At 37.7% G+C, this 19387-nt stretch overlaps 1 protein-coding gene across 14 annotated transcripts in view; it reads left to right on the top strand.

Annotated features, from left to right (window-relative positions):
• The window catches only part of PLEKHA5 (pleckstrin homology domain containing A5), a 157549-nt gene that overhangs the window by 92296 nt on the left and 45866 nt on the right, over positions 1–19387 (top strand). For all 14 annotated transcript variants that reach the window (XM_058023545.1, XM_058023546.1, XM_058023549.1 and 11 more), the window contains 4 exons: positions 5623–5727; positions 9066–9138; positions 13091–13191; positions 14508–14623. In XM_058023545.1, the coding sequence (XP_057879528.1) occupies positions 5623–5727; positions 9066–9138; positions 13091–13191; positions 14508–14623 (395 nt within the window). The remainder of the gene's footprint in view (positions 1–5622; positions 5728–9065; positions 9139–13090; positions 13192–14507; positions 14624–19387) is intronic.

Here is a 19387-nt window from a genome sequence, read left to right on the forward strand (position 1 = left end):
TATTGTGTGCATTTTTTTTTAATTTTCAGCTTTCCTGAGAGAGAAGTGCACTTGCTGCAAAATTAAGAAGTGCCTTAAGTTTTCTAGGATACCAAGAAAACAGCTTTGATCAGTGATGACAGACAAGAGCTGTCATCTCTTCTAGCCAGTAGTTAGCAGTTAAACAAGGAGAAAACCCTGTGCTTTAGCTAGACATTGAAAATGCTAACCCTGAGAAGTGCTTTTTCAGTAAATTAATCCAGCCTGCAAGAAAAAAGTAAACTTTGGAATGTGTTCTAACTGAGCAAATTCCTTAATGTCAGAAACTTGGATTGAAATAATTGACTTGCCATGTGCTAAGAAACATTGCAAGGTTCCTTCCAGTGCATTTTGGAAACTTTTTTGTTGTTTTAAATATCTTATGAGACAGGCAGAGTCTTTGACCTATGTTAGAAAACTGTGATTTAATCAGAAAAGTGTCTTTAATCTATTAATGTTGCTGGGGGGAAAAATAGAGTCACAGATGTATTATGAACAGTAACAAAATCCATCTCAACTTTCATATGATCATGTTTAAGTCCATGCAGGAAAAACAGTTTAAAATACAACAAACTAGAAAACCCCCAAACAACAACAGTAAAAAAACAAACTCAAAACCAGCTAAGCCCTAAAACAACCAAGCAAGCAAAAAACCCCAGGTAATTTCTTGTTAGAGTCATAACAGTGGTGTAGAATGCAATAATTACATAGCTAGTTCTGTCAAAATTCATTTTCTGGGGAGCAATCTCGGGTGAAATATGCAAAATTAATTATAATTTAGGAGCATGTGTCTTACATTTTTACACTTCTCTTTCAGAAGAGAAGTTGAAAATGCCCTTTGTGTTTGTTTCATAGTCTTCGAGAAGGAAATTGAGATTTCTCTGGCCCAGTTAATGTGATTTCTTCTACTTTCATTGATTAATGACACTTTAGTTTCCTGTGAAAATAACATCTTGAAAAAAATAGATTGTTCTGTTTCTCATTCCTCCTGTTCTAGTTATTTAAATGCACTGAAAATATTAATATGATTATTGTGGCTGCATATGTAATTACTTTACATCAGTTTTCAGATGTGCATTTGTCTGAATTAGTGCAACACCATTTAAAAACTGTTGTTTTTGGGGAGGTGAATGCTGGGAAAGTAGAACCACAGCTAATATCAATCTGCCTTTTCTGACAGCTATTCAAGGATAATGAGTTGAATCCTGGCTTCCTAGAAATGTAGATATGGCCCATGGGTTGTACCTGGATACAAAACTGATTTTCTTTTTTTTTTTTTTTTCCTAACTCATGCCTTCAAAAAGTAAAGCCTGAAATTCTTAACTTTTTATTACAATATGTAGTTTGTAGTATTGTATAGTGTGTGTATATATGTGTGTGTATATATATAATGTCATATATATTATTTATTTTTATATATTATATGCATATATATACAGTATGATATTAATATAATAGTATTGTAGAACAATAAAACAGGAATAAAATATTGGTGAAGGAAGTTACACAGAATTAATTACAGAGCAGAAGGATGCTTCATGTCATTGCCAAACCAATTTTATTAGGTGGTTTTTGTTTCCAGAGATAACTCATGACCACACGTGATATTGGAATGTAATGAGGAATGGAAAAAAAATTGGGATACAACTGAAGTTTCAGACAGTTAAGGGGTATAGGAGAAAATTCTTCCTTCTGTTAATTGATCCCTGATAGACATGAAACTTGGAGAAGTTTCTATTTTCTGTCAGACTCTCAGGGGTCTGTTGCTGTTGCTGACCAGAGACTAATATGAGGTGAGGCCAAATCTGTTCCTGCCCAGTAGAAGTCCTAATTCTAGTCTTCCTTTCCCACTGTATTCATGAGGGGGGCCAAATAACAGATTACAGCTCTAAGTGCTGCTTATTTCCTGTAGCTTGAAGTGTGTTTCCAGACATGAAGGCACTAGCACAGACCCCTGGCTGTGAAAACCCACAGGCTTCAGATTGCTGCAGAAGTATTTATTTTCATCTCTCTGTGGCATGAAGAAATTGTTTTTGTAGTTGTCTTTTTTTTTTTTTTAATCTTATTTTTCTCCCTGCTGTTAAAATCACTACCTAGACAAACAGGATTATGTGTCATAAATTGCTTTTTAATGTGTAAAGTCAATCACATTTCCAGACATCCTCCACAGTTCAGATCTTGCTGCTCTTCATTGCTGTCCTGATTATCAACAGAATAAGGTGAAGACATTTTTTGTCACAAAAAGACATTTTGTCACAGAAAGCTGTCACCAGACAGCTGTGCCAGGACAGCTCCTGGTGACTCCAGTACAGCTGGGATGTTTCCCAGTGCTCACAAATATTAATCAATTTGTTTATAGGTATTTCAGTGCAGTCCAGCCTGGAATGGCCAGTGTAGGTGTAGCCATTCAGGTCTGCTCAGGATCCAAGTTAGCTGGAAACTTCTGATTAACAGAAATTAGAATTATTATTATTTATTATTAAAATTCATTAGCAAACAGCCCAGTGAACAGGAGAGCTGTGAAGAGTGTTCCTGGTGCTCAGAGCTGGATGGTAAAATACAGCTGCACTGTATTTTATGATTTATACTCAGACCAGCCCAGTAGTGCTCTTTGTGCATCTCTATATTTTAGTCCTAAATGGAATCCAGTTCACTTTATTATGCAAACTAAAGCACACTGAGAGTGAATGATGGGGAGGTTTGCTTCAAAAGCAACCTTCTGGTTCAAGCTCAAATGCTGAGGCAGAAACCACTCAGCTCATGGAAAACTGCAGCATTGGAAGGCACCAGAATTGCCTACAAAATCCAGAAAGCAGCATCCTGTTCTTTTGTGGTTTGGACGATAATGGTAGCCTTGAACACTGGAAACATTTTTAAACACAAGTTAAAAGTAACAAAGATACAGATTTTTATTCTCTGAGTTTACATGCAGAGAATTGCCTTATTTGCAAGGTTCTCAACCTAGGTTTTTTGAATTTACGTGCAATAAATTTAATGTTAATTAATGACTTTTTGCTAGTTCTGAAAATGGGAAAGAAGCCTCACATAAATTTAATGTTAATTAATGACTTTTCGCTAGTTCTGAAAATGGGAAAGAAGCCTCACATAGACCTTGTGTTTTCCTACCAGCTAAGCAGAGAGAAAAGCCACTTCCAGGGTGCTGAAATGTGCAACCCCAGATGCTCACTGCTCTGTTATCCAGAGTTCAAAACCCTGCTGGGTGTTTGTTTTTTCACTTTTGGAAAGCAGTGAACATCACTGGCTGGGCATCCTGGCTTCTTTCTCAGCACTGGGTTTGTGCAGGGCTCTTCCCACAGGATCTGATTTTGGAGGCATCTGAGTTGCTGTGCCTTGGAATGGATCAGATGGTACCAGGTGTGATTCTGCTTTTTGAGATAATTAGTTACATATGAGGGACCATGGGATAGCCAGAGATCTCAGGCATAACAAGAGGAGGAATAATCTAAAGTCTGAGAACCCATAATTAGTTTATATACTCACCTACAGTGTTTCAGTGTCCCAAAATACTCATTGTCTTAAGGTTCAGAGTTTGTTGTGAAGTTATTCTCTTTATGCAGTGTATGGCAGACTAATTACAAGTCATCTCAAGTGTTCTGTGTATTAACTAAAATTAGAAAGCGCTTGTGATGTTGCATTTAATTGAAGGAAGTTTGTATTCACATTTGGTAGGATGTAACCCATTAAAACTCTGCTGTTAGCTCAGTGAAATTGGAGTCAATATGGGTTTTTATCAGGCCTACCTTAGAGACAGCTGCCTAAATTATCTGAATTTGTTAGGCTTGACATGAGTGCTTGCTTGTCTTCAGAAGCATCCTCAATGCATTAGCTATTTTTACGAGTGTAGGAATTCTGGAGCACTCTTGAGGGGTTCTGAACCTTTAGTAGCTAATATTAGAGTAGGTGTGAGTGTTAGAAATTATTTCTGATCAAAGTGTTAGCACAGCTTTTGTGTGATATGCCAATGCAGCAGTCACACAGGTTAACAGAGAGATGTAGTTCACTTTATGACTGCATTTTTATATGTTCTTTGTTATATATTCCTTTTTCACAGCTGGCTGTCATAATTCTCTTGGCTTCTTAGAGATCTTTGTCCATTTTGCGCTGACAGAATTTTTCAGAATAAAATGTAGAAGTTTTTTACTTTTATTCTTAATTAGGTTTTCAGTTGCTTGCTCTGTCTTGCTTTTCAGAACTGAGTCAAATTTCTGTATCTCCAAGGGAAATTAAAAGCACTCTGTTTTTATATTCCCTCATTATTCTTGCAACAAAGAAATACAACATTTACTTTGTGTTATAGACTCTAGGCAGGCACATATAGCTTTTGTAATGTTATTTTTTTTTGCCAAGCAGTGTTGTATTTTTCAGTTAATGGCATCATTGACAAAAGCTGCACGTAATTTTAAATCAAGTTCTCAATTTATGATTTTTCAGCTACTGTGGGATTCTCTCTGAAGCATGAGTAAAACCCAGCTTAGTTCTGTGATGAGTGTTGAGAGAATTTCCATGGAGAAACCCCACATCTCATTTGCAACAAAACCTGAGTGGTTGTCAAGCTTTCCTCCTTTAGGAATTTTGCATAACCTCGTGATTAGTCCCAGTAGCAGAGAGAGGGAAGCTGAAACTCAGGAATATCATATTGTCTCAATCCAAATGGTGGATTTGAAATGCAGCTTTAAAAACTTATTTGGACTTGACTTCTTCTGCACAGGAGTGTACTTTGCTGTGTCTCATGGTGTCTGAATTCTTACAGGATTTAAAACACAAGTAAATGTTCAGCTCCTTTAGTTGCAGAGCAAACTCTTTAAATGTAGGCTGAGAAGAACGAAGTGTGAATTGGCAAAGCACTGCAGGTTTCTTTGTGCCTTTTCCAATTTCTTGTGTTTATTCAAGTAGAAGGATTTAGAAGAAATCTAAACTGCTTTATTTTTCTTACTTCTCTTAATCATAGATGATCATTGCAGAATTGTAAAAAGTATAAGCAACAGCTGATGTGAGCTCTGAAGTTCCATGTAAAGGTTTCTATGTAGACTTTAGTGCACACAAGTAAAGTAATATTCAAACCAACCAAGAGATCACAGAACAAAGAAGGATCACAAAAAAAATTATTTTATTTTAGGAAAGGGGGAATTATATCTTGTTGGAATCTGAACAAGTTTTCATGTTAGTTCAGTGCTGGAAGCAGGAAAGAGTGGGATTTGTTGCCCAGGTGATGTAGTTTTTAATGATTAATAATAGTTCTGTGAGTTTACTTCTTTTCCTACAGCTCAGTAGGCATTCTGCCTACCTTGGAAGAAGGTCAGTTATTTGTAATTTGGGTTTTTTCTCGTTTGAAAAAAACCCAAAACATCTTTTGGTACTTGTCTTGGGATTTATCTTTATATTCTCTGCAGAAGAAAAGAAAGAAATGCTGAAACCAGCAGAACCATTGTAGTAATTATTTATCTAAAAAAAGAATAGAGTTTGTGTTCTGCAGTCCCCCAGAGTAGCACATACAAGATAAACATCTTAGACAAAAGCAAAGCATTTTGATTTTTGTACAGTTATTGATGTCATGGTTTCTATAACATGTTCAATTCAATTTAGACATCACGATCTTCAAAGAAGGTTCATAATTTTGGGAAGAGATCCAACTCCATAAAGAGAAATCCTAATGCACCAGTTGTCAGAAGAGGCTGGCTCTACAAACAGGTACTCAGACCCTCCTCACCCCTTCTTTTTTTTTTCCCCTCTATTGTATGATACAATAGACACCCACTTCTAAAAAATACAATGATAGCAATTGCAGAATGAGGCTATAAACTGTGGTCTTCAATTCATTAACTCCTTACTGAATATCTGATATAGATAAGGACATCAGACAAGTAAAGAACATTGGTAGATTATATATATGATTCTCTCTAAAAAATCTGAGCAGATGTTGGTAGTAAATAGCTGATTTAATTTCAGGTATGTAGAGATGATGGGACAAAAGGTGTATGACCCAGAATATTGGGGGTTTTAAAGTTTCTTTTGTTAGACTATGCATCCTTTTCTTTTTTCTAAAAGTTATATTTTCAACAAAAAATACAAAGTGGAGCCATTTCTTCATATATTTCACATAGGTATGTCCATTTCCTTAATTCAAAGATAATCATGTTAAAACCAGAGATTATTTTAGGTTTTCCCTTGGAATGTGAATTAATCTAAAGTATGCGCTCTTTAATATTGGGACAGTGTTCTAGCCTGCTGTAAATTTGCTCTTCTGGTTAATATTACAAATCTATTTTTAAAATCCACCAAGAAACCCTTGAGAACTCGTTAATTTAAACTCAGCTGAGACAAATGTGTATATATCATTTTGATCTACATTGTCATTTAATGTGCCTACTCAGATAGACTGGAATGACCTGCATAGATTTGAGTGCTGGTGATGAGTCAGTTTTTAAAAACTGCTCAATAGTAAGATCTAGAAGTGTCTGTTTAGTGGAAGATTTTCTCAGTTTTAGACAGTCCTGTGGCCTCTACTCTGAGAGTGAAGAGAATTCTGAAATGTGAATGCTGAGAGTGAAAAATTCTTACAAAGGTGATTTTGTTGCTGTTTTTTGGGGCACAGAATTACACAGCTGTCTTGATTGGAAGGGACCTCATGATGATCTAACACAATTAGCCAGGCTCAGCTAGAGCAGGGTCATAGAATCATGGAATATCATGGGCAGGGTCATAGAATCATGGAATATCATGGGCAGGGTCATAGAATCATGGAATATCATGAGCAGGGTCATAGAATCATGGAATATCATGGGCAGGGTCATAGAATCATGGAATATCATGGAAGGGACCCATCAGGATCATCGAGCCCAGCTCCTGGCCCTGCACAGGACACCCCAGAATCACAGCATGTGCTTGAGTGTCTTGGGCAGGACTTTGTCCTGCTGGGCTTTGAATCTCCTCACAGATGAAGACTGCACCACAGCCTCTCTGGCAACTTGTGACAGTGTTTGACCATAAAAAGTTTTACCTCTAAGTGCTTAATCCACCTCTGGGCTGGAGATGGTTTATGTAGGAAACAACTTACATGCTGTGATGTTCGATTGGTGTTTGTTAGAAAAGGTGCTACTGTGTATTTCCATGTTGGAGTAGTCATTGAGAGCCAGTTTAGTCAATTTTGCCAACAGATATGATCGTCAGAAATGTACAGTGAAAGCTTGTGCAGGTTTCTTTCTGATAGGAAAATAACATTTATGTAATCACAGAGAGTGGCATTTTTCGTTAAATTCAGGGTGTGCTGTCTCAGTACATGTAGTGATCCTCTTCTGTCATTTTTAAATTCAGAGCCAACTCCTTTTTTGGAAGATACTTACAGTGAACATACTTTTTTTGAAAAATGTTTCCTAGCTAATGCTTGGTTTATTCTTTCTTTTTCTTTCAACTCATTTCCCCCACCCCAGAAAGAACAGAGCTTGAAATACAAGGCTAAAAATTATCCTGACTTTTCTTGGGCTGGGGAACTACCCCAAAAACAAACCCACCTGACAGTTTTTCATTAGAGAATCCCTCTTCTTCATTGTCACAAAACCTATTTACTACAAGAATATTGCTAATTCACACATACTCTTCTTCTTGGAACAGATTAACATATTTATTAAATCTGATTCTGCCAGGATGTGTGTACTGCAGTGCTCTGGCTTATTTACACTGCAGCAGTGGTGGCAGTCTTTCATTCTGAGTTGTGTGGTGTAAATTGGTTATAAGCATAAAAGAAAATTAAATTGCTGTAGGAAATAAACTTTATTTGGGAAATAAATTTGCTCTAGATATATGAGTGATAATAGAAGACAAAGTTCAGCAGAGAGTTCCTACATAAAACAAAAGAGGATGTACATGAAGTGTTATCTTGCTCTTTAAAAGGAAAAAAGTGTAGGTTTTGGGGTTTTTAAAATTAGGTAAACTGTAGATTGTAATCTGTAGCATGCCTGGAGAAAAGGACGGTCTCCCTATTCTCTACAGCTGCCAAAGAGGAGACTGTAGTGAGGCGGGGGCTGGTCTCTTCTCTCAGGTGACAAGACGAAAGGAAGCAGCCTTAAGTTTTAGGTTGGATGTTGGGAAAAAAAAGGGTTGTCAGGCATTGGAACTGGCTGCCCAGGGAGGTGGTCAGGTCACCAGCCCTGAAGGTGTAACTAGATGTGGTATTGTGGCACTTGGGGACATGGTTTAGTGGTGGGCTTGGCAGTGCTGGTATCAGCTGGACTCAATGAGCTAAACAGCCTTTTCCAACCCCAGCAATTCCCTCTTCACCTCAGGATTCCTGGGTCACAGCCTTTGTTTGCAGTGACTGCTCAGGATGAGAAGTCAAATACTTAAAACAGCCAAGAAATTGAGCTGGCAGCACACACAGCACAGTCTTGTGTCGAGTTTTTATCTTCTTTTTGCCAGGGTTGGGATTAAATCACAAGACAGAATTTCTCGTTGGGACTTGGATGTTCATTAGTTCTTATCTCTGTCACAGTCTCACAAACCCTGAGTTCTACAGCACTTCACTCTAACAAACTAAAAATGGAGCCATATCTCTCTCTCTACAAGGCCTTTTAAGGATAAACTGCCCAATTAAGAAATGACACCATAAATACTTTCACTTTTAACCCAAACACCCGTGCCTGCAGTCGGGACTTTTTTATCCAATTGCACAAAACCACCCAAACCCATGGAGAAAAAGGGGAAGAAGAAGCACCATCCACCACCCTAAAACCTCCACCTTGCTTTATGTTGATTACTACATTCTAAAACCTAAACCTTATTACTTATTCTAAAACCTGTGATATTACACCCTTCTGTTCAAACTCCACACCCACAATCCCAGTTCTCTCATTCCATTTTGGAAGCCTTCTCAGGTCAATGCAGTGTTCTTTTGGGGGTCAGTGCCTGGCAGCCCAGAAAGTCTGAAATTGTCAGTAACCAGGGTTCCAGCAGCTGTGCAGTGCCTGGTTTGTGCTGGGAGCCAGAGCTGTCCCCAAGTGTGTTTTCTGACCTGGCCCCTGTGATTCCTGCAGGACAGCACTGGGATGAAGCTGTGGAAGAAGCGCTGGTTTGTGCTCTCAGATCTGTGTCTCTTCTACTACAGAGGTGAGTTCAGCTCCTTTGCTAATTTTACTGAGAGCAGATAAATTTTGACACACCAGTCAAATGTAAGAAATAAGCTGCTGCTTAACATAATGGATTAAAATAGTTGTGTAGTTGTATAGCTGTCAATATCCAGGCCTGCTATTCTTATCTCTCTTCTTTCTTTTTTAATTACCAGTTTCACATAATTACTTCCTGCCTGCTAGGCTGTGCTGAAGGGGCAAGCCCATTCACAGGCACCTCTGTTAATAAATTCTGGGTTGTAATTTTTCTCACAGCTTCTGTTGCTAGAAACTAAATATGTTGGGTTAAATCTGATTTTTATGTGAGTTAAGTAGCTGAAATGGGGATAGGGAAGGGCTATAGTGCAGGGAAGCTGAAACTCAGCTTTTAGAATGATAAAGAGCATATATATGCCTTTGGGAACTCTAATCAGTGTTCATGAATACTTATAAAATGGAACATTGTCCATTTCCATATGAGTAGAAGTCTCTGCTGTATTTTGGAACAAAAGAATCTGTTAGTAACCTTGTGTAGCTAGATCAGACTTCTTTTACATGGAAAAATTAGCTATTTCTCCTTCTCGTCTGGAGTTACATGGGTTAGTGATCCCTTCAGCACTGCAGATTATAAACTGTAGTGCTCCTCCAAAAACAAATGGACTTGGGCACAGGGAAACATGGACAATCCTACAATAAAGTGTACAGTTTAGTTTAAAGGAGGCTGAGAGTGAAGAGGATTGTAGAGCATGGCGAAATAGAGGAATGTAAACAGGGTCACCTGCAGCCTTAACTGAGGGTGAAGGGGATCAAATGGTTCCAATTTGAGATGAAACTTTGGAATTGGTAGGACTGGTGGTGATGCTGAAAGCAGAGACTGATGAATTTCAAATGGTGTTCTCTGAAAGTGCAGCAGAGATCCAATCAAAGAAAAATCAGGTCTGAAACAAAAGCTCTGTTTGCAGCTGGTTTAGTTAACAAATTCTGAATTATTCAAATGTGATCATTAGGCTTTGTTTCTCTACCCCAAGAGAGAAAATCTTGGGTCAAAATCACTTTCCAGTTGTGGAGGCATCAACTGACTGGTACAGATACACTGTGGTTACCTAAGTGGTCATTACATGCTCTGTGCTTTTTACAGGTTTATTTTAAACATCTCTTCAGGCTCCTTCTTCAAAAAGTTGTAAAAGAAGTGCTGCCTTAAGAACAGATTAGGTTGAATTTAAGCTGCACAGGAATTTTGTCAAAGTAAAACAAAGCAATAAGCAAAACCAACAACAAGTAAAATAAATATAAACAGCTGTGTAATCTTTTTATTTTCTACATGGCCCAACATTCTGAAATACAAGCAGAATAATCTGAATTGATTTTGTGATAAATGCAGCTTTTAGCTATCACTCACTAGAAAGTAGTTAAAACTGTTAAAAAGGAATTAAATGTATGCAGTGATAGTCCAAAATCTATTAGAAGTGGCTGATAAAATATAAAAAGCTCTTACTCTAAACCCTTTTATGTTTTGGTTAATTCTGTCTCGGGTAGTGAAAAAATAGGAAAGGGAGGGTCCTGCCCTTGCTCCCAGATCAAACCACAGACCTGTTTGTGGTTGTGCAGTTGTGGTTGTTGGGTTTCTTTGGTTTTGTTAGTAAATCTTACTAAATTTCCAGAATTGTGTTACAGTGTTAGCAGCTGAAATCCAATTTATAGATCAAAAGAAAAATTGTGTCATAGTATTTTCTCACAGCTTAGAGAATATTCTCTTTCTGTTCCCCCAAGGCATGAAGAACCATCCACTTTCATATTGGAAGGTTGTGTTGTTGGCACAAATAAAAGTTCTTAGGACTGGACAGAAGATTTGCTGCTTTTCTTGTGTACTTTCATACACAGCACACCAGTAAAGATATGAGGCAGTGGGATGTGTAGATAAAAGCAAACTTGATAGAGAACAGATTTTAAAAATCTGGAGCTGGAATGTGGCAGCATGTCTTTAACAAATAGCAAAGTGCTCCAGACATGCAGCTGTTCAGTGGAACAGAAATGCTGAATGCTGTTATGTGGCACTAGTGAGGGGTTTACTCAGTCAGCAGTCAAAATATGATCTAGGAAAAGAGAAGTTTTCCCCCAAACAGAAGTCCAAATAAAGTAAACCCCAATATTTGCCATGTGTGTTTAGGGACAGTGCACATTTTTGTGTGTGACTAGAAAAATATTTGAAGGGAAAGGTGGGATGGTTTCAGTCGTATTTAAAGGTGCTGCTGAGTTCCTGGAAGTCAATCCGCTCCAGTTCTTTTCTGCCTTATCATAGGAATGAATTTATGCTCAGCTCTGCAATTAAACAACTATCCCAGAAAGCACAGTTTGTACATCTAATCTGTCATGGGATACTGAAGTGGCTGGGCACAACTTTTCCCCATATAACTTAAATGAAGGTTCTGGCTTTTTAAAATCTAGGAGTAAATGAGAACCTGGAAAATATTTTTAAGTCCATACATAAGCAATAGCTCTGGCATGCTGTTTAAGTGTATTTTAATTGCAATTGTTAATTTTTAATTGAAATTTTGCAATGCCTGTTTTCATCTTAATTTCATAGTTTTATTGTGGGCACTATCTTCAACTGAGAGAAGTTTTGTGGGGGACAGTCTCTAAGAGAGTGGTTGTGAATAGAAATTCTGTTCATGAAATACAATTAAGACAGACTTTATGAATTGCATCCAATTATTTTTCTATTAAAGTATAATTGGATTTAAAAACTGGTTGTGGCTTTCAATTAAAATGTCATTTTTTTATTATGATCTGTTGATCTAAAATGTTATGTAAAACAAGGCTCTGGGAAAAGGGTATTTGTTTTGGGGGAGAGCTTTTTTTTTACAAATTATCTGAAACGTGTGCATTCTTACAAATGGAAGGTAATTGAGTGTAAACTCTTTGTGGGAATTATAATGATAATTCATAATTAAATATTATAATGGGGATTATGTAGCATAATATGCCTGGGATCAGAAGAAGAATGTGCACATTTTCTCTGAAATGCCAGCTGTCATGAGCAGTGTTTTTAACCACTTGTGCTGTCAGAGGTGTTTTTAGTGATCAGGCTGTAGATGTGTGCTGCTCTGTCTCGGGGTCTCTGTGGTCGAGATAACCCCAAGGTATCAGAAAGTCTCTTTTTGCCAGCCCAGCAATCACAGAAGGAGTCAGGATTCCTCAGCTCTGCTTTTCAAGGTTGTTTATTTGCACTTATCCATTACATTCTTTCTCTGACCAGCTGACATCTGTCCAGCAGGTCGGGTTGAGGCACACTGACCGCCCTCAGGGCGATGTTAACTTTTCATACTAAAAGCTATATGTACTTTATTTACAATAATTTTCCAATACCTATCACCTATGTTAGTCTGTCTCTACTCTAAACCAATCCAAAAGTGCCACCATCACACAGAAGATGAAGGCTAAGGAGAAGAAAGAGGATGAACAAGGCATGCCCAAATCCCTCCCTCCATCTTGGCTTCTGAACCCCCATTCTAAAAACCCCAAAATTCTACTTTTCCACCTTGTGACAAATTAACTACCATTCTACTTAAATTCTCATGGCTTGTAAATCTTCACCCAAAGTTGGTAATTGTTTCCATGGGTTAAAATCAGAGGCACAGGTGTCTTTGGCTTTGTGCCAAGGTCTCTGAGCTCCTTGCCAGGGGCTTGAGCCATCCAGGGCAGCCAGAGGGATGTCCTGGCTTCCAACATTTCTGGTTCTTTGTCATTGAATTAGGGGCTTGACTTCCAGTTACTCTTCACAGTTAGTCTGGGTTTCTGGTTCTTGATGCATTCTCCTCTGAGCTAAACTTCCTACTCGTGCTCCTGTGTGGCTGAAGGAGTTTAATGAAGTATCAGAATGCAGTGTTTTGTGTCCAAGGAACACAATATTGTGTGTCCAAGGGCCATTTTCTAATGCCAGTGTGCATCCCCAGATGAGAAGGAAGAAGGAATCCTGGGGAGCATACTTCTGCCCAGTTTCCAGATATCTGTGCTGTCTGCTGAGGACCACATCAACCGCAAATTCGCCTTCAAGGTGAGGGGAGCGGCTTTGCCATCTGATTTCATGTCTGAAAGCACACGAGCCTGGTCACAAAAGCTCATTTTACTGAGTTGTTAATAGTAAATTAGTAAATAATACATAGTAAATAGTAAATAATACATTTGCACCCTGGTTAGTTTCTTTAGTTCTGGATCTTTATTATATAATCACATTCTTCGTTCTCGGTAGGAAATGCCTGGGTGGCTTCTCAGAACAGATGTATATAAGTTTCTTTTATTAGAATTTGAATAGTTATTAATAAACTAAAGTATATCAATAATAAATAAAAATGGCCATAAACCCTTTTTGGGTGTTAGAAATTTCCCTGTCCTAGCAGGGAGAAGGTGTCATCACTCACAAAAATTCTTTTTCTTCTTAAAATCTACTCTTGAAATGGCCCTCTCTTCTGCATTTGAAGACTTCTCAGAACAGATGTGTGGAAGTTTCTTTTATTAGCATTTGAATTGATTAACAAACAGCTTCTGAGGTTGATTTTTGCATAATAGAGTAGCAAAAGTTTAAAGTGCTTAGCCTGATGTCAATATAGACAGAATTACTAGAATGGGGAAATGGATGGATAACACTTACTGGTAGGATTTATTTTTTTTTGTAGTTCATGGGTCTTAAAACCTCTGTGGTGAATTATAATTTAGAATTATTAGCCAGCATGTGCAGCTGAATTTCTCCCATTAATGAAAGTTCATTCATTATTTAATAGAAAGTATTTTTGCACATAAATAAAAATAAGAACTTGTTATCACTTAAATCATGATATTACATGAATCACTCTTAGCAATGTTTCATGACAATCTTAAATCCTTATATAAATTACTTTACTAAGCATTTTGTCCTGACTTTTTTTTGTTGTTGTTTTATGAGCTCCTTTTGGCACTTTGTTTGGTCTCCTAACCAAGACATCATTTATTTACTATGGTAAGTACAAATTAAAACCTACTGTATCATTCAGACTGCCAAAATCTATGCTAAAATCTTATTTATAAGAATTATATTCATCTACATTAATGAATGCTCAATATCATTTTAGTAGATTGAAGAAATTGAAGGGCTTTTTGTTTAATGTATTAATGAAGAAGCAGCTATGGTTGAAAACCACAGGCAGTTATTTCGAAAATATGAATGCAGTGACCAAGAAACACTATAGTGTTCCTTTTGATTTTTTTTCTGAGTATATTATTTGAAGAAATCTTCTTAGATAAAGCATTAGAGTGAATATGCAGTAACAATATTTGCCTCTCTTCTTTTACAGAATCTTACATTTTTATTGCAATGACCATGTCATTTCCAATCAGGCAGCTCATCCAAACATGAGGACCTATTATTTCTGCACAGATACAGGGAAGGAAATGGAGTTGTGGATGAAAGCCATGATAGATGCAGCACTTGTGCAAACAGAGCCTGTGAAAAGGTAGTGTGGATTGACAAAACAGTGGGGATAGTGTTGTTTCTCTTGCTTAGTTTGATTTGTTTAATGAAAGACTAAAACAGAATGTAAATTGGCTGAAGTGATTTCTCCTTATATTGAAGACCCCTTAGTAACTGGACAGTGTTGGATAAAATTTTGAAGTAGCAAAAATAATCTAAGTTCAGTTCTGAATATTGATTGTCAGGAGCTAGAAGGAAAAAAAATGACCTATCCCTCTAGCCAGTGGCATCAGAAGTGCAATGACAAATTCTGTGTGCAGGCATGTTTGACTTCCCTGCCCTCCCGACTGAATAGCAACAGCAGCTCAACTGGTGGCAGCCTTGGGCTTAAAGCTGTCACAGTCCTCAAATTCACAGCTGGAGTTTCTGGCTAAATTAACCACTTGTACCTGTGGGCAACCTGTGGGGAGCCATTCTTGTTCATCATTAAGCTGTCACCAAATTTATGCTTACCTGATCTGGAGCCTCACCTTCCTGTGCCCGTGTGTTGACAGTGAAAAGCAAATTACAGCCAGAAGCTTTGTGCTCTCAGAGACTGAGCCCTGTCTGCTGCTGTCTCTCCAGTGAGAGTCATTTGCTCTCAGAGTGTGGTCCCTAGGGTCAGCTCCCTGGCATCTGTAATGGAAACCTCATCAATTGAAAGTTTAAAAGCTCCTCGTTATTGACAGCACAGAAGTTATTGCTGATGGCTGCTGTCACTTGATCTGTTCTCCACTCCCTTAGTTCCTGCTACCCTGGAGCTAAATAAAGTCAGCAACGCTGAGCAACTCTGAGTTTAAAAAAGTAACAGAAAAATCTCATGGACACAGGCTCCAGAGAAGTTTAGTAGTAATAAACTTTATCTGAAAAATTGGGTTTGTATTTCAGATACAATAGTAATTTACATATGGAGAAATTATTAAACCAAATCAAACCCACTTCACTTCAACTAAAAATCACATATCAATTGTATAAACACTTTGTAGAGGAACAAAACTGAAGGGAGGTCATCTTCTTCTGAACTGGTGAAATGACCTTCATTTGATATTTGCAATACTGTGAATATCTGCCTGGATATCACAGGCAGAACAGGCTTGCCAGCAGCCAAACAGTTGTTAGAAAAGCAACTTATATAACACCATCTTCTTGTTTTGATTCAGGCAAGAAACCTCAGAATGAAACAGAAGTAGATGTGACCTCTTTGAGAGCTTTGTTGGTAGCCTTGAAATAATTACTTCAGAGAAAATAGATTTCAAGACCAAGTCTCAAAGAAGTTAAAAATCTGTTAGCTATAATAAGGAAGAAAACGCTTAAGACATCTGTTTTCTAAAGAATCCATCTTTTGGCTGTTTTTTAAGTTCTTAAAATGAAACATATCAGGATATGATCTTATGTAGAAGAAATACTGTTCCTTCCCTGTAAAAATCTGTTAAGTATTAAGTGTCTTATTACCTCATCTCTAAATAACCTGAAGTTTGGCATAGATGGAGCTTAAGCATAAATGGTTTTAGTTCAGTCAAATTTGGCAGTGCTTTTGTTATTGAGTTCTGGTTTTTTTTAGAAGTCCTAACATTGCACTGAATACAGTTTTCTTTAACAGACGGGATACTTTCAATACAATAAATGAGTAATTAGGAACTTACTTCCTTAAATATTCGTGTAAAGTAATGTTGGGCCACTTTTAATTGCCTGTTCATATAAAATGCCCAATGATAATTCAGGAGCTTTTTACAGTATAATTCTTTAAACCTAGAAATCAAGACACTTCACTGCTGTGGTACTCTGGAAATCAAATCCAACTGTCGGTTAAACTGAAACTTTTCAATAATTTTAGCACATTTTTTGTGTCTGTTTTTCTGGAGATGTGAGTTCCTTGGAGAGGATAAAGAGAAAAGGAATATTTAAAACATTAAGTTAGTGGGAGGGAAGGGGTGTTGCAAGTTTTTTATAAACTACTCTTATTTTCCACAAATAGTTAGCCATGTAAACCACAAATGTGATAGTGAAGTGAGAAAGTCAAAATGTACCCATTTCTCTTAGAACTGGTCTTTATTAGCAGCAGAAATGTTCCCTTCTGATGTTTAGCTGCAGGGAAGGACAAACAGTATTTGGCCCTATTGACTGAACTGTAATTATTCCTTTCTAAACAGTTTTGATTTTACCTACATAGTGCAATCAAGTTTAATAATGTACTGAGAGGCCTATTAAAATAATTAAACCAAGTACTTTAGTCAGTGAGGAGCTATTGAAGCTTATGACTCAAAATATGATCTCAAACCCCCTCTCTGGGTGCTTGCCAGTGTTTGTAGATGGTAGTGTCCACTAACACAGTGATTTACCATTTTACCCTAAATGCTGATTCTCTGCTCTCCCAGGTGTGAGTGCCATTTTCTGTCCTTTCACTGTCACCTTGTGTGCTGCAGCCTTTGTTTCTCCTCAGTGATGCAGCATGTACTAAGAAAAGATTGCTTTTTTTCCCTCCTGGGGTAGTTACTTTCCCTGAACAGCATAAGCCAGGCTGCCAAAAAAGCACTTGTTAGCATAGAGACATCCACAGTGGGGGCTGACTGACGTCAGTGTGCTTGGAAAAAATGGCTTTTCCTTTTCAAATGCCTCTGCCTAGCTTTGTTAGATCACAGCCCTCCTGTCCATCTGATCATTAATCACATGTTCCCCCCCTCTCCAACCCGTTCAGAATTACTTCTGTATATAAACCAGCATAAAATAGTACTTCTCCTGTACTGCATATTGTACATATGATTCCTTTATGGTTGCAGAAATATATAAATTGCATTCAGCATATGCTGAAAGACCCATGTTCAATGCTCATTCTTTCCTCTATCCCTATCCCATCCTCAAACAGCCTGCCAGCTTTGTTGAATATGTCTTTGAGAGCTAGCTATAAATATGGAGCCAAATATACATATGGATTTAGGTTTCTTACATTTGTTTCTGATAATTTCTCCCCATATGGATCCTTCAGTGTGGAAAGAGATCCCTTGCTCACTCAGAATTGGCTGATTTGGTTCCACCAAGTTGAGAGAGCCCAGCAGGCTGTTTGAATGTCAGTCCTGCAGCCTCTACACCATCCCAAGGAGTGTAAAATGTAAATGTTTGGCTCTGTATAACCATAGTAATGAGGGATACAGCATGAGACTGCGTGGAAAAACAATTCTGTGATTTTGGGAGTTGCTGGTTTTTAATTAAAACACAGTGGAAAGTATGAGAGTGTGAATTGAGCACAGTGCCAAGGCTTGACTTTGCCATATCTATAATGAGTGTCCTAGAGATGCCACTGTCCCTCTCCACCATGGATTTTCCACCTTTTCCTCTGCTCTAAAGCCACCTGAGAAAGATTTTATTATAAATTTTATATTATATAATGGGGTAGGTGGTGCTATTGAGACACACTGCAAATATTAATGCCCACGTTCAGGATTGTTTGCAAGGTAGTCTTTATATCCGTTTGTGACCTCCAGAGTGCTGCCTGAAAAGTGAAATCATAACACCCCTTTTTTACTTGATAATTGTGGGAAATTGAGTTTTTAATTCACATTCCTGTTGGAAAAATCCTTTGGTTTCTGGTAGAACACTGGCTGGTGCAGTTCTGAGGTGGGAGTGAGGAGGGGATCCCCTTCTTTTCCATCACCTTGAGAAGGAACCTAGGCACAAATGTTTGGTCTTGGGAGTGATTTAGGATCTTGGGGGGGAAATAAATGGCTTTTTTCACAATGGAATAAGCAATAATGCTTACAGCTGTGTGTGTAGTCAGTCTTGTGCTCCTGGTAAGTTGTGTGTGTGATGGCCTTTTTACAGACACTTGAACTGGATGCAGTTATAAAGATGAATAATGCATTTTTTTAAAAAAGTTGCAAAACAAAAAGTTAATTCAACATCCTCTTAAAATAAAGTGTTGTTCTTAGTTTGGTTTTATACAGAGATGTAATCTTAAGAAATTATATCTCTTCTTCTTCTTTCTTCCCATAGCAACAAATGCAGAGCAAAACACTTTAAAGTGGTGGGGTTATTTTTCTAGTGTGCTAAACCCAAAAGTCACTTTTTGAGCTGAAATTGAAATTCTGGTCCTGGCAGTATGGCAAAAGATAGAGCCTCTTGACATTTTGAAATTTTAAAATAAGATCACTAATAGAACTGCACACATTGAGTGCTTGTGTAAATATTGTAAAGCAGTAGCAATTCCAAAAATATCATTATTTCTGTGGTACAGTTCCTTAAGTCAGCAGCTATTTCCCCCTAAAATTGGAAAAAGCCACAGTCATTTTCTGCAAAATGTGTGCCAGCCAAAGTGATAACACACCAGAGAAACCTAATTGATACCAGTGACCATGAAAAGTCATTTGCTTTCTTGAAAGGAGCTCATTATATGCTAAATTCAGCAGTATTGTGAATCACAAGCTGACTTTGAAAACCATCTGAATTTCAGGCTGTTGACATTTGGAAGCTGTAGCTCTTGGAGAGCCACTGAATATTTTCACCCCTTGAATTTTCCGCCCTCCAGGAGCTGAGCATCCACTTTTTTCAGGCTCTATTTCCTATTGTGCACGTGTTTTGTAGGGGGTTAATTGACTGTTGTGAATTTTTAATAAGTGACCTCATGTTATAATTGCTTTTAAAACAGCAAATAAAGAGAAGAGTGTAGAAGAAAACAATACTCACACTTGCCAACCAGAAAAACCCCAAATCAACCAACCAAAAACCAAACCAATCAAGCACTACCACATATCCCCAAACAAAATTAAAAACAAAA

The sequence above is a fragment of the Melospiza georgiana genome, chromosome 4 (assembly GCF_028018845.1).
Source record: "Melospiza georgiana isolate bMelGeo1 chromosome 4, bMelGeo1.pri, whole genome shotgun sequence".
Classification (NCBI taxonomy): Eukaryota; Metazoa; Chordata; class Aves; order Passeriformes; family Passerellidae; genus Melospiza; species Melospiza georgiana.